General features: G+C 43.1%; 1 protein-coding gene across 3 annotated transcripts in view; it reads left to right on the top strand.

The window, feature by feature from the left end:
• asic1c (acid-sensing (proton-gated) ion channel 1c) overlaps window positions 1-14,961 on the top strand; it is a 64,760-nt gene that overhangs the window by 32,130 nt on the left and 17,669 nt on the right. Inside the window, exon 1 of one of the 3 annotated variants that reach the window (XM_062481106.1) lies at window positions 4,337-4,878. The exons of the other annotated variants lie outside the window; for them this stretch is intronic. Within the exon in view, the coding sequence (XP_062337090.1) occupies window positions 4,354-4,878 (525 nt within the window). The 5' untranslated portion in view covers window positions 4,337-4,353. Of the gene's footprint in view, window positions 1-4,336; window positions 4,879-14,961 lie in introns of those variants that run through there. 3 annotated transcript variants of the gene reach the window in all.

A 14,961-nucleotide genomic window follows, 5' to 3' on the forward strand; every position in this document is an offset into this window, starting at 1 on the left:
TTAAAATTGACAAGATGATCTGGTCGATGTTTTGATTAGGTATCCTCAGACGATTAAATTAGCATTTCATTTTGCGTAATAATGGTAGACACCAGAATCCCTTAGAAAGCCTTTTATACATGTTTCCCATCCCTCACTTTAACACAAGAGAAAAGGAACATTTCAACGCCCTGTCTAAATAAACATTGCCACCTACTGCCTTAATTCAAGTCCGTGGTCGCTAAATAATTGTTTTCATTCGACCACGGCACATATTATGCTGACAAGCTTCCACTCTTTATGATTTAAGCACACTTTTAACCAAACACCGCCGTATGAAATGTCAAGCGTCGATTGCTGCTAACACTTATTACTGTAACTCCTCAGAAATAAACGCAAGCCTTTAACTAAATTGCCTCAGGACCTATGGGCAGAGACATGATGCACTGCAGCATAATACGTGAATGGTAATGCATGTATCCCTGTAGGAGAGGCTAGAGTGGGCTGCTCAGGATGGTAGTGTATTTACTGGGGGGGTAGACAAGTTTGTTCAGATACTGTCAGTGGGCTTGGCAGATGTACAGTGAAGTAGCAGATGGCTCTGAGGCACACTAGAGAGCTTGTTAAGGAGCCTGCTCAGAAAGAGAGGGAGTGGAAGCTTCTCACTTCACTGTCTGCTGAGGAGTCCAGCCAAACAAACACACTCGGCCCACATAACGTAGCCAATACAGGTGTGAACGCCAACTAATCGCCACCATATGGGATCCCTGGCTGGGGCCAAAATGTTGTTCTTTAAACAGTGAGTGCCACTAGCCTGCTAGGTTGCTCTGGCTTACCAATCACCCTTAGTGAGCATGGTTCCACACTTCCTGATGTTTTCTGAGTGAGCTGACGAGTACATCTGGACCATCTTTTTACCAGGGCGTTCAAGAGGATTGCTGAAGCATATTTATATCCCAACTAGTTTTATATAATGCCACAAAAATGATCTTCTTTGCGACTATCTAGTAGTAAATGCTACAGTCTAGTCTACAGTATTGCATGTTATAGTGGTAAGGTGTTGGATAGCGGTACCGTAGTCATTTTTTGGAGTGTTTAAGCAGAGTAGGTAAAGTAAACACCATTACCATGAGGTAATCTCACAGGTAAGAGCTGAGTGGATGTTTACTCTGCCATATTAATTAAATTCCTCATGCCTGTTACATGGCCATTACATGCCCAGGTAAGACTCTGCATAATTTGTGAACTCAAGCCTGTTGGCTGGATAGTGGTTTCATCACACCAAAGGACTATGCAGTTGGAAAAAATCCTCTTTATGAAAAAACACTGGTTGAAATGTCATTGTTCAGAATGTGACATAAAAAAGAGTAACATTTCTGTCATTGACACTGTGTATGTATCAAAATGTAGTCTTTAAGGAGATTAAAAAAACACCTGTCTTCACATGGTCATCTGTGATGCTCTTGCTAATTGGATTCTCAGACAACGGAAATTCATTTTGGAGATCAACTTTTAGAAGTACCCCAAGAGAAGCCGGCATGCCTTTTGGATTTACTGTGATTACTGTGGCAGCTTTATGAAGTTCCCCCATGAGGGCCTGATGAATGACTTCCAGCAAACGTTACGTCAGATTTCTCTCGTTGCTACCAGGGGCCAAGGACCATGCTCCTACTGTAGTTAAGCTAATATGTCTTGCACCGCTATCCACACACATTCTCTCAACTGGACAAAGTCCCTTTCATGATATTCCCAGAAGTTCTGCACACCTCCAGCATAATGAGTCACTCTGTGTGCGTTACCGGCTGCCTCCAGAGATTCTGTCGTAGCAGCTATCTTCCCCGAATGCGGTCCCAAAGGCACTGCAGTTGAGTGCGAGCACAAATAATCCGCATTTGGAAATGTGACAGGAGCATTTTGTAGTAGAATGTAAATGTAGCTAGTTTTTGAAAGGAGGGGAGGGGGTAGGGGGGAATCTTATTGCCATGTTTAGTGTGGTTATTCTTCTGGCTAAAATGGCAGATAGCAGATGATGATGAGACTGATTTAGAACCAAAGGTCTTCTGCTACAAAATCCTCCTGTTCACCCCCAGGCTTGCGTTTAATGACTTTATTTGCAGACCCAGCAATGTTCTGTATATATGATTATTATCAGTTTCATCGCCATTTTTTCACTTGTACAATAATTTTGAGTCAATAAGTTAGAACTGCCTACATACATTTAACTAACTAACATTTTGCTTTTAAATTATTATCATTTAAATAGCATAGAAGGGCATAGGTTGTTTTCCGTATGCAGATGGCTCTATAGAATTGACAAGAAGGTAATTAGAGTTTGAGGAAAAGACAGACAGGTTGGAACCTTTCCCTCTACGCTATGTATTTAAATGACCTTTTAGCAATATGAAAATTGCATCCTTGTAGCTGCTCATAGCATGTACTCAGTCATATCCAGTACACTAGCCCTGACATGTTCCTTGCATGGGCAGGATACAAAGTGGCTGAAGAGAAGGAGCACTTAGTCTCAGAAGAGATCAGTAATCTTGACACGTGTGAATGCAGCGCCCGGCTTCTTCTCACTATAGGGAAAAGAGAAAGTGTTGCTCTGGCCACAACGAGGCCTGATGTACTGAATTCCTGATGTTTGGAGGCAGGGTATCAACCCCGGCAGCTAACTTCCAGCGTGTGAAAAACTCCACTGCCCTATTGATTGAGTCTCTCAGCAACCTGTGCTTCACTCGTTTGATTACAGGAATGTGCTTTCAACACAAATGTGTTTGCTTTAATGGATAGTGGAGTACATCACTCATAGTTGACTCCTCAGCTTTTAGTCTACCAACGACCAGTGGCCCATTTAGAGTGATCACTGGAGCTTGGACGTTACTCCCAGGGGTATAGGCCAGCTCTCCTGCTGGTCATATATGCCTGTGCAGAACCATTGTCTCTCTGACTGTTTAAATCGAATCCTTTACACTCCTCTCTCTTTGTTTTACTGGGCATATTTGCTGAGAGGACTGAGATTAGTCTAGGCCCTCTCCTGTGTTTTCCTTGGACTAGGTACCTGTAAAAGCAACTTTTTCTTATAATTGTGTATTTGATTTAAATGATTTGATTAGTAAATGGATCAAAACCCTCTTGCCCACAAATACCTGCCTTACAGTATACACACTGAATTAGAAGTTAGGAATAATATCTTATTATAAATAGTTTGCTTCTGTATTTGATTTTATTGTTATTTGGAAACCAATAACAACTAATATGTACATAATATGAGCCATTGGATGAATTTAAAAGCTCATGTTTTTAGCTATTCACAATCAACTGTACTGCTCCGATTGGTACTTTCAGATCTTTCATTCAAACATAAAGACATATTCAACCACAGTGACACAATGTTAAAATATGCTTATGATTATGGACTGGCATGACGTTTGGGCCTGTGGGGTTGAGTCGCCCCCTTTTTTGAGAGCAGAAATATATTCAGGAGGACTCATTAAATATGGATGATGTTGCATTACATGAGGCAGAATGCAGGGGAAAACCAGATGAAGATACAAACCTAAGAGTCCAGCTCCCTCTAGTTGTCTGTTTTCGCTGTGGAGAAGTACCTGCACCAACTGTAATTATCTGATTACCACAGAACACAATAATGCCTAAGTACAGAAGAAGAAGCAGGAATAAACATGTATTTATCATTCAGTAGTGACACACACACACTGTTGCAGGAGGCGGTTACACTGGGAACACACATGCACACATGCATGCAGAAATGTCCACCGACGACGACATTAATCCTCCGCATTTTCACATCCTGTTGTCTTTCTTTCGATGGCAGCCAAGTGATCAACCACATTAAGGCAACTGGGAGCCAAGTGCCAGGGTTCACCTCATGCCTGGACAGGGACATGGGCTAAAGAGCGATCTGGTCCACATGTTTTAGAATAATACTGTTTCATATTGCTTACTGTATGCCAAATGATGGTTTTTATTTACCTTTAAATGGTAACTGGGTATTGTAATATTCTTGTACTATTCAGCTTTATTTCCTTCGGTCCGGTTGCGTCATTGCAGTGGTGTCTATTTCTTGGAACCCTCTACACACCCTCTCCACTGTGGAACCATGTCTCGAATCCCAGTGAAACTCAATCTCTCGGCTTCAATGTGCCCTCTAAGATCTCAACACGGGTTGGCTGAGGGACCAGTCTTTCATACCTGCCTCATCACTGATGACCCACCCCCTTTCTCCCATGAGCGCTGAGGAAACTGAACCCTGGCTGTTTCGACCGCCCTGATCCATTTGGATCTGTAGATTCTCCCTGCTACCAGCCAGTCTTCACAAATTCCAACAGCAGGACACGCGTTGTCTGATTCGGAACAATGGGTTCCCCAGACGAGGAAGAACCACGCCCGGCCTCTGATATCACTGTGTATGGGGCCAACTGCACCCTCCACGGTCTCAGCCACATCTTCCTGCCTGGTGGGGTTACCATACGACGGTTGCTCTGGGCCTTAGCCTTCTCCAGCTCCCTCTCATGCTTCCTCTACCAAGTGGCTGGAATGATTATCTTGTACTACCAGTACCCTCATGTCACCATCCTGGATGAAATGGACAGTCCAGTAATGTACTTCCCAGCCATTACTATCTGCAACTACAACAGCTTCCGCAAGTCTCAGATACGTAGGAATGACATCTTCTGGATGGCGGGGATGCTGGGTGTGGAGCAGGGGGACTTTGATGACTTCATGGCTGCCCTAGGTCAGCCCACTGACAACAGCAAGTTCTTCCCCAGCAAGACGTTCAACATGCTGGAGTTTGTGCAAAGGACCAGCCACAACATGGACGAGATGTTACTGGACTGCAAGTACCGAGGCAGGGATTGTGGTCCTGAGAACTTTACAACTGTAAGTACTGGGTAGTCAGTCACTAGTTCTGGAGGTATCTTGGTCTACTTGGAATCAAGTTGTGATCTGAATTAGTGATTCTGGGACAAATCTAGTCTCTATAATTCCTGCACAGAGATTTAGATTGTGATTCAGGATCATCCGTTATTATTGAAATCTCACTTTATTTAGAGGGTACTTGGGCATCAATATGCACAAATTATATAAAAAATAAAACTAGCAGTTTATTACTTTATGGGTTGACTATTTCAGGGGGAAAGCATATTACAGAGAGACTGGGCTGTCAAGAGAATGTGGAGTACGTCTGAAGATAAGCCAAATCACTTGGCAAAAAAACAAACATGATAATGACTTTTCTGCCTTTCCTAAGACATTCTGCCTTGGAAATCCATTAAAGTATAATTAAATTGAATTATAATTTAATTGATGTCGGTCTGTAGATGTAATACAGCCAGAGATGTATTACATGATCAAAGTGGTGTAATTTGATGTTGCTTCGTTTGAGATACACTTATCATAATGTTTTTACATGATACACTATGCTGTAATGCATACTAAGATGTGGATTAATACATAGATTGTATGATCTACATTCTCTGTGCCACAAATGCCTTGAGAATGTGACGTAATCAAAGAAGTACTGTAGCTCTGGATAACATGAATAACAGCTATGGAAGAGTAAGAAGTCAGATATGATAGAAGCACACTGTCTGTTAACCTATACATCCCTCTGTGGCGATGCTTGTCTGATTGTTCCCGGTCTCTGGGGTGACGCATGTCCCAGTGTGCCAATGCCAGTCCTGAATTGTTTCTCCTTGCAAGTGAAATAACAGTCCTATTTCCAACAGTGTGACTTGGTTGAATTGTTAAGGTGTCATACAGACCCCCCCCAACCCCTTAAAGTCTTGACAGAGATCATGCATCATGTAATATGAAGCCAACATATGCCGTATCTAGGACAATAGACTACCATTCTGGTGTTTGTAGCATTAAACACCAGAATGACATACAAATCCGTTTAGTTAGACGTTTGGATTTTCAGCACAGGGATATTCATTTTTTCCTATCTCATTTTTGTCTGCTTCTAGGTTTTTCTGTATACTAACCCCCTGCCGAGGAGATAAAGTAATGTCAGCAGAATTTGAATGGAACCTAATCGTGATGCGGCAGAGACAGTAGAAGGATTGTGTTTCGATGAAATGGGCCATTGATTTGAGTGATGAAAGCCCAGCACCAATATGGGCTTTCATACTGCGCAAGCTCTTTGCGACCATGCTGAAGTGAAACTGAGAGGCAAATGACTTATCATAATTACATAGTGTAGTAGCTCTACAATGGCCATTAAGACGCCTTTGTGTGAGAAACAAAGGTTTAAACTGAAAAATTATGCCTGGCTATTGAAGGTATGCCAGAACACCCACATGAGTTCGATTCCTTGGCAACCTTCACCCATAATAAAAGAAGGAAAACATTATTGAGCATTGATGTTTTATGTCTTTGTAGATTGAAAAAAAACAGTGCAGGTAATAAAGGTCATTTTTACGATAATAATTTGACACAATTGTATTTGCCGCTTGGCTGAGAAACTGTAGTGGAATGAGCTGTGAGTGAAACCAATGGCAAGTTTTCCGATTAGGCTGTGGTCTGGGGACTGACCTTGGCTTATCACGTCCTTTATAAATGAAGGGCAAATTTCAGCTAAATGTCAGAAACTGGAGAGGCTCAAGGGCCCTAAGTATAGAGGGGGCTAATTAAAGATTCATGGTCCTCTCATGAGTTGTCCAGCTCAGCCTGTTGATTTCAACGATGTGATAAGATGAGATGGAAATTCAGATTATCTTCCTCTGCACGGTACCAACATCACTGTCATGGTGGGTGCAATACTAAAACTCGATACATATCTATCAGCTTTCTCAAGAAGTAAATAGGAAAAACACTTGTCACTGAGCAGTCAAGCTAGTAAAAAATGGAACTGCTCACAGAATATATTCTCCTTTGTTCTTTCCGTATTTACTAATATTGACGGGTAACTAATTCAAAAGTATGCAGTGTTCCATCACATAGCTCCGACAGAGAGAAAACACATTTATTTGAGAGGAAAAAGGGAACTTTAGGTGTAAAAAATGCTGCCATGCAGCATTGGGAAAGAGCAGATGTTTCATTTAATGAGCTGGAAATGGGTGCAATGACATCGAGAAATCTTGTAGAGGAAATATCAAGCTACCAGAAGCAATTATTATATTCTGTGTTCTGGGTGCTGGTATTAACAAAAGGAGAAATAGTGTCTCAGATACATTAAGATGCTGGCAGATGGTAGATGCTAAATTTACCAGAATTCTTTTACCATGTGGTATATTTCCATAATACAAACGTAGACCCTTAAGCTTCACTAGCCTGGTACTAACCAGACTCTCGTACATTGCATTTGTACAGAGAGTCTGGCCTCGCTCCATTGACAAGCGTTGACTTCCTTGTAGGTGGGTACTCTGTTGAAGTTTAAAACTATTGGATCTGCCCAGAGCCACTCTGATCTGCCATAACCAATCGCTAGCGTTCGCCTTTGCCAATTCCTTCACCACTACTGTAACAGAGCTAGCTGCCGTAGCAGGAAAATCAAACTATTCCCGAACCCCGTGGGGACAAGGGCCACAACATCATGGCCACCAACAAAACTCAGCAAAACTTGTTCTTGCTCCGGCTTTAGCTGTTGGATATTCGGCAGCGTTGCCACAACGGACCGAATGGCTTTGTGCGCATCTTTCTCGGCCGCCATTACGGAACTACAACACAAACTAGCGCACAACATCAACGTCATCGTTCTCAGCCACTCCCTCTGTTCGCTGATTCGCCGGTAGAAAATCAACCTGAAAAATCTGACTTACGTACCTCATGGCCAGACCTATGTACAGAAGCAAAAATAAAATTGAGCGGAAGTACGTAGGAGGGCAGAGCCAGGCTAAAGCTGCAGTGCCATGAAAAACCTTTTTCAAATAACTTGCAGTTGTTTCAGCAGTTATCAAATATGAAATAATGGCATGGTTGAGACATGTCTTCATAAATGTGTCACTTTTAAATAGATTAAGAGAAAATGTTGCTGGGGTCTCCAAACTTTATCTGCGGCTGTTATGGATTGTCCATTTTTTAAGCAAAACTCTCATTTGATTATCCAAGTTAATCTCATGCTGCCCACTCTGGAGTGTGATCGATTGCCTCATTAATACCGGGAGGCGTTAGCTTTCAGCTCAACCCAACTCACAGCTCTGGTCGAGAGCCACCAGATAGGCCGGAGGAAATAAATCATCTGTCAGTGAATACATGCAGGACTCATATCATTTATATTGATTACCAGGTTAGCGCTCTGCTGTGCCAACACTACAGCCGAGGGGTTGATACTAACACGTTTATCCTGATCCGGTGCGGTCCAGACCAAGCTCTAATGCTGGTGGTTCAGCCTGTCTCCTCAGATTGTTGGAAGGAGAACTTTTGGAGGAAGAAAAGACAGCGGCTGTGACTGTATTCGTTGTTGATCTGTTTACAAGACCGTACCTACTCAGATCTTCCAAACGGGCTGGATATGTACACCGTGCACCCTCACCAGGCTGTGAGGTTCTCTTCATTCCTGCAAGCTGTCTTAAGGAATGAAGAGAAGCAGGGTCAGGAATGAGACTGTCACCTCAGACTTTCTTTTGGAACGACTCACTCTTGACTGATCTTGACTCTGGCCTGATGCTGCCAAAGGGGGGTGAGGAGGGTGAGGGGGAACGAGGGACTCAGACAGACAGGGTTGAAGGGGCTGGATGGAGAATTCACAAGCAAAGTAGGTTTTTATCCACACAGTGGTTTGTCTGGAGGTGTGAGCAGCTTGGTGCACTTTGAAGAAAGAATTAGGGGCTGAACAGAGGTAGGAATGACCAGAGTGGAGAAAGAAAGAGACATTGTTGTTAGTCTGAGAAATGGGAGAGCGGGCTCTCGGGCCTTGACACCATGGTGACTCACCCCAGTCTCGGAGCCAAGCCTGCAGCCCAGTGAACAACTGGAAACAGGCATTAGGGGAAATGAAGGGAGGAACAGTTTGAAGGAGCTGGGAATTACAAGGCTATTCAGACCGTTAGGAGAGAAGAGGGTTGCACACACGCCCTTAAAAACAATAAACATATAAACCTATACAGGAAAGAAAGACAAAAGAGAGCCACATACAAAATGCTAAATGTGTTTGTCCCGACAGGTAGCCCAGCTAGCGAGCGACTGCACAGTTAATGTAAGTACAGTATTGGCAGTCAGATCAATAGCTCTGAAGACTGATGATGAAAGGATGTTACGACTGGGGTGCTGGACCATGGATGCTGTTTTGCTGAGTTGCACATTGGCGTAGACAGCATACTGGGCGTGCCAGTCGACAGAAACCCTTAGCATAATTAGCTTGTTAGCTTGTTAGGTTGAGACATTCGACTATGCACATCGGTCCATCTAAAACAAATGGGTGCCTGACTGAGACAGCCTGACTGAGACAGCCTGACTGAGACAGCCAGACTGAGACAGCCAGACTGAGACAGCCAGACTGAGACAGCCAGACTGAGACTGCCAGACTGAGACTGCCAGACTGAGACTGCCAGACTGAGACTGCCAGACTGAGACTGCCAGACTGAGACTGCCAGACTGAGACTGCCAGACTGAGACGGCCAGACTGAGACGGCCAGACTGAGACGGCCTGACTGAGACGGCCAGACTGAGACGGCCAGACTGAGACGGCCTGACTGAGACGGCCTGACTGAGACGGCCTGACTGAGACGGCCTGACTGAGACGGCCTGACTGAGACTGCCTGACTGAGACAGCTTGACTGAGACAGCCAGACTGAGACAGCCAGACTGAGACAGCCTGACTGAGACAGCCTGACTGAGACAGCCTGACTGAGACAGCCAGACTGAGACAGCCAGACTGAGACAGCCAGACTGAGACAGCCTGACTGAGACAGCCTGACTGAGACGCCTGACTGAGACAGCCAGACTGAGACAGCCTGACTGAGACAGCCAGACTGAGACTGCCTGACTGAGACTGCCTGACTGAGACTGCCTGACTGAGACTGCCAGACTGAGACTGCCAGACTGAGACAGCCAGACTGAGACTGCCAGACTGAGACAGCCAGACTGAGACAGCCAGACGGAGACAGCCAGACGGAGACAGCCAGACGGAGACAGCCAGACTGAGACTGCCTGACTGAGACAGCCATACTGAGACTGCCAGACTGAGACAGCCAGACTGAGACTGCCAGACTGAGACAGCCAGACGGAGACAGCCAGACGGAGACAGCCAGACTGAGACTGCCTGACTGAGACAGCCATACTGAGACTGCCAGACTGAGACAGCCAGACTGAGACTGCCTGACTGAGACTGCCTGACTGAGACTGCCTGACTGAGACTGCCTGACTGAGACAGCCAGACTGAGACAGCCTGACTGAGACTGCTGACTGAGACTGCCTGACTGAGACTGCCTGACTCCTGGGATGGTGTCCCATCCATTTCTACACTGTTAATGTCACTTGTCTTGCTGTTCTGTATTTGATTATAATTGGGCATAATCACCTGAGCCAATGCCTTTGGTTTGATATCAAATTATCTTTGATCTAGTTCCCTTCTCATGTCAATATCTTAGTTTTGTTTTGACTAATGGCATCTGCCATCCAAACTGGATTCTTCCAGCCAGTAAGAAACACCTCATTGAAGTGTTTCTCTTCTGACAAGTGAGTTGACATGCCTCAGTTTGTGTCACTGTACATAGGAAGTTGGAGATAAAGAGTTGCAAGATAGTTTTTATTACTTTGACCTCACCTTTCTATTTGATTGGTTTAGCCAGAGAGGTTATTAATTTCCACTGGTGCACATTGAAAAATTTTACATTTAGATTAGGCAACAAAAATATAACTTTTTATGTGAAAGGTCAAGGTATGCAGTCTCTGGTTATAAGTGCTGAATCATGACTTTCTCTATTAATTCTGAAAACACCACACTTTCTCCAGCTGGAATCCACACCGTTTTCATCCTTATGTTTTTCTTTTATTCTTCATTGCCATTGTGTACCTACTGTATGTTCATGAACGATTTAAAATCTACAGAAAAAAAACCTTATTTCATTGTTTACATTGTATGTCATTTTATAGACATGCATAATAGTTTTATCAATTAGTGTGAAGGGGAATTTACTGCATGCTCCTTTAGGCCTTTTGCAAGTGCCTACTCTGCGAAATAGTGCTGAGGATGTGAAAATAACTAAAGTTAGAGAGTGTGTTTAAGTGGGGTGGGGGGGGGGGGATAAACCGACAGTGGATTCCTGATCTGTAGTGGTCGTATTGGAGAGGAAATGCAGGGAGCGAGTCTATCAAAGTGTGACTGCAGGCTGTGCACAGAAAGCTTGAGTGACAGAACAGTTCTGTTGCCTGAGATGGATTCTGCTTGCTCTGGGACCGGGGAACAAGAGAGTGTGTGAAGGCAACAGCATCTGTTATTTATTGATACAGACTGACTCTGCTTTCCAGCAAACCTGCCTGGGGAATAGACATGCGTTCAGGAAGACATGTCTGCAATTTGATTTCAAATAAAGTAATGCTCAGTCCTGTCTACTCCTTCCTTGAAAACACACGATCGGGAGAAAACGAAAGGACCGTTTAGAAAGGTTACCACACAGAAAACATCACTGCTCGACTGTGTGAAGATTTGAATGAAAAGCCTAACGCTCACTTGAGCTTGTAACGGTTGTGGAATGATCTTTAAGAAAGTCGGTTAGCTATGTGGCACAACATTTTCAATATCCTTATGCATCCCTGATTAAGTGGATTCATGTATAAATAATTGTTTTGGGTGATCGATATTTCCCCTTCCTTTCGCATATTCAGTGAGCACAACGACACAGCATTAGCTTGTGTTTGAAATCTATTGTTGCTCTCCTCTGCTACTCCTATGGCATACTGAGTGGATAGATCCATGTAGACATGTAGAGAAGAGGCCACAAGATGTCACTCTCTGCTTAAGAAGAAGCCAGTCACACCCGGCCAGTAGGAGGCCAATAGGAGGCCAATCATATGGATGGGAATTTGCATGCAGCTGGACCTCGTTATATTGGATGTGCTTGGGACGGTCTTCAACAACTATTTCATGAAGATAGAAAATATCATTTTGTCCCTTGGGTTCTCATTTGGACTGCTGCTCAGTGCTTCTGTGATGCGCATCATCATTAGTGTGTACACATACCTGGGGTGTTCAGTGTTTATAGACATGTTGGTACATGTTAAACACTGCATCAAAGGTACCTGGGGTGTTCAGTGTTTATAGACATGTTGGTACATGTTAAACACTGCACCAAAGGTACCTGGGGTGTTCAGTGTTTATAGACATGTTGGTACATGTTAAACACTGCATCAAACGTACCTGGGGTGTTCAGTGTTCATAGACATGTCGGTACATGTTAAACACTGAACCAAACGTACCTGGGGTGTTCAGTGTTTATAGACATGTTGGTACATGTTAAACACTGCACCAAAGGTACCTGGGGTGTTCACTGTTTATAGACATGTTGGTACATGTTAAACACTGCACCAAAGGTACCTGGGGTGTTCACTGTTTATAGACATGTTGGTACATGTTAAACACTGCATCAAACGTACCTGGGGTGTTCAGTGTTCATAGACATGTCGGTACATGTTAAACACTGCACCAAACGTACCTGGGGTGTTCAGTGTTTATAGACATGTTGGTACATGTTAAACACTGCACCAAACGTACCTGGGGTGTTCAGTGTTTATAGACATGTTGGTACATGTTAAACACTGCACCAAATGTACCTGGGGTGTTCAGTGTTCATAGACATGTCGGTACATGTTTAACACTGCACCAAACGTACCTGGGGTGTTCAGTGTTTATAGACATGTCGGTACATGTTTAACACTGCACCAAACGTACCTGGGGTGTTCAGTGTTTATAGACATGTCGGTACATGTTAAACACTGCACCAAAGGTACCTGGGGTGTTCAGTGTTTATAGACATGTTGGTACATGTTAAACACTGCACCAAACGGTTTGGGTGTGTCGCGTTTCCGAGGTGTGTCTAATAGTTGCCAGGGAAGCGATGTGTGTGTGTGTGTGTGTGTGTGGGGAGGGGGGGGGGGGGTGGTAGAGTTCTCACTGGCTCTCCAGCATCATGTCCACCCTCAGCCCTCCTAATGACTCCTCAGGATCTGAGCCTTGGTTCACAGAGGGAGTTTGTGTCTGACCACACTTGAATTGTGGAGCTACTCTCAAGACGAATCCCTATTGCCTGTCGATTTTGATTCAATCAGAAATTGTTAGATTTGGTTCCAATTGGATTGAGCATAACAGTCATTATATCTGTTGCAGTCCAATTGAATGATTTCTGCAAGGTCCCTCTCTTCTGGTCTTGTGCCAGACAGCACAGTACACATGATTTAGAATTTCAGTTGGAATATAATTTTTGGGGCGTTTAGAAAGCCTATAGCATTTTTTGATGAAAAATCCATTATAATCTATTATTTCAAGCATCTGGGAAAAGTAAACATCGAATATTTATGAGGGCAGATACTGTCTATTTAGTTGGTTAAAAGATTTACCATAAAACGACTTACTCATGATGAACATGATATGAAAGGTGAGATGAAAGTTCACTGCATTCGATCTTTCATAACTATTTTATTTTATGTATCTATATTGCATCTACTGGGGCCAGAATCATAGAATAAGCCTTTAATAAATAAATATAAAGAATTATAACTAAATTAAAGAACTAAAGAAATATATTGAGAACTGTCTGAAAAAGCTTTAGAACTTTGAACAGTTGTCTACAGAGGTTTTGTGAAAAGAGAAACACGATTATTTAACTTTTCATTGAGCCTGACAGCACCACACTGATCAAGACGTATATTGTGTTCTGCTTCAAGCTATAAAAAGATCTGCCTTAGCACAGGCCTTATCAGAAGAGAAATCCAATGAGATCATGTGATAATGTACAGTCCTGCATGAGAGGAGTGGGAGATATTGATTGTTTAAATATGGGCTTTGCTTTAATGGCTCAATATAGAGGGCTGGAATTAAAACAAGAGGAAAGGGGAATGGGGAACCAGAGTAAAAGGCCCCAGGGAAAAGTCCATACAGAAAGGGGGTGATGATGATTATCATGCATGACATACAGTATGTGACCCCTGGTGCTAACCATAATTGAAGCTCTAAATTGTCTCGCTGACTCTGTATGTTTCAGACACACAGTAGAGCTATAGACTTCTGAACCAGCCCCCAGAAGGCTTCCATAGAAAATAGGTTTTAGCAATTAACTTACCAGTTAAAATGCCTAGGTATCGACAGTTTTCGAAATAGGAAGGGAAAAATGTGTCCAGTTAATCAATAAAGAAGTAAACTGCAAGGATGAACTCAATTAAGGTCTAAAAGCAGAAGTAATTAACATGTCATCTTAAGGCACTAAATACACAAAATACAGTAATTGTACTACTTTGATCACAGTTTTAACTAGTCCTACACATATACAGTGTGGTCAAGGACAGAACATGTTAGTTGTTCTTGCGAGGTCTTTCTGGAGACAGATCTAGAATTACTTTTAGGAGGACATTGTCTACAGCTTTTTTTTTTATAGGCTGATTTATCTTTTTTTGTAAAAGTTAATCCGTTTAGCTTTTAGAGAAAGATGTTTGTCGGAATTAAGTCTCATTAAAGCAGATCTAATTGTGAAAGATAGACATTTCTTCTGAGTAAAGCAACTTTAATTTCAAGTCATTCAAGCCATTGGTATTCTTTTTTGTCTGTTGAATTCAAATTCAAAACAAGATATGTTCTAAAGAATGGACTGGAAGCTAAACTGCGTTTGACTTCTTCCCTACTGTTCACAACAGTGAGTGGTAGAGGATCATTTGAAGGCTTGTGTGACACAAGGACATCACCTTTACAATCAGATAAGATATGGCTTTGGGTAGCAGAGCCATTGACATGCAAGGGCATACATTATGTAATGGAAGGGGAATATTTAGAGAACATGGCTTCATGGCTTGCAAATATTTTCGGTTGAGCCG

This window comes from Osmerus eperlanus, chromosome 16 (assembly GCF_963692335.1).
Source record: "Osmerus eperlanus chromosome 16, fOsmEpe2.1, whole genome shotgun sequence".
Lineage (NCBI taxonomy): Eukaryota > Metazoa > Chordata > Actinopteri > Osmeriformes > Osmeridae > Osmerus > Osmerus eperlanus.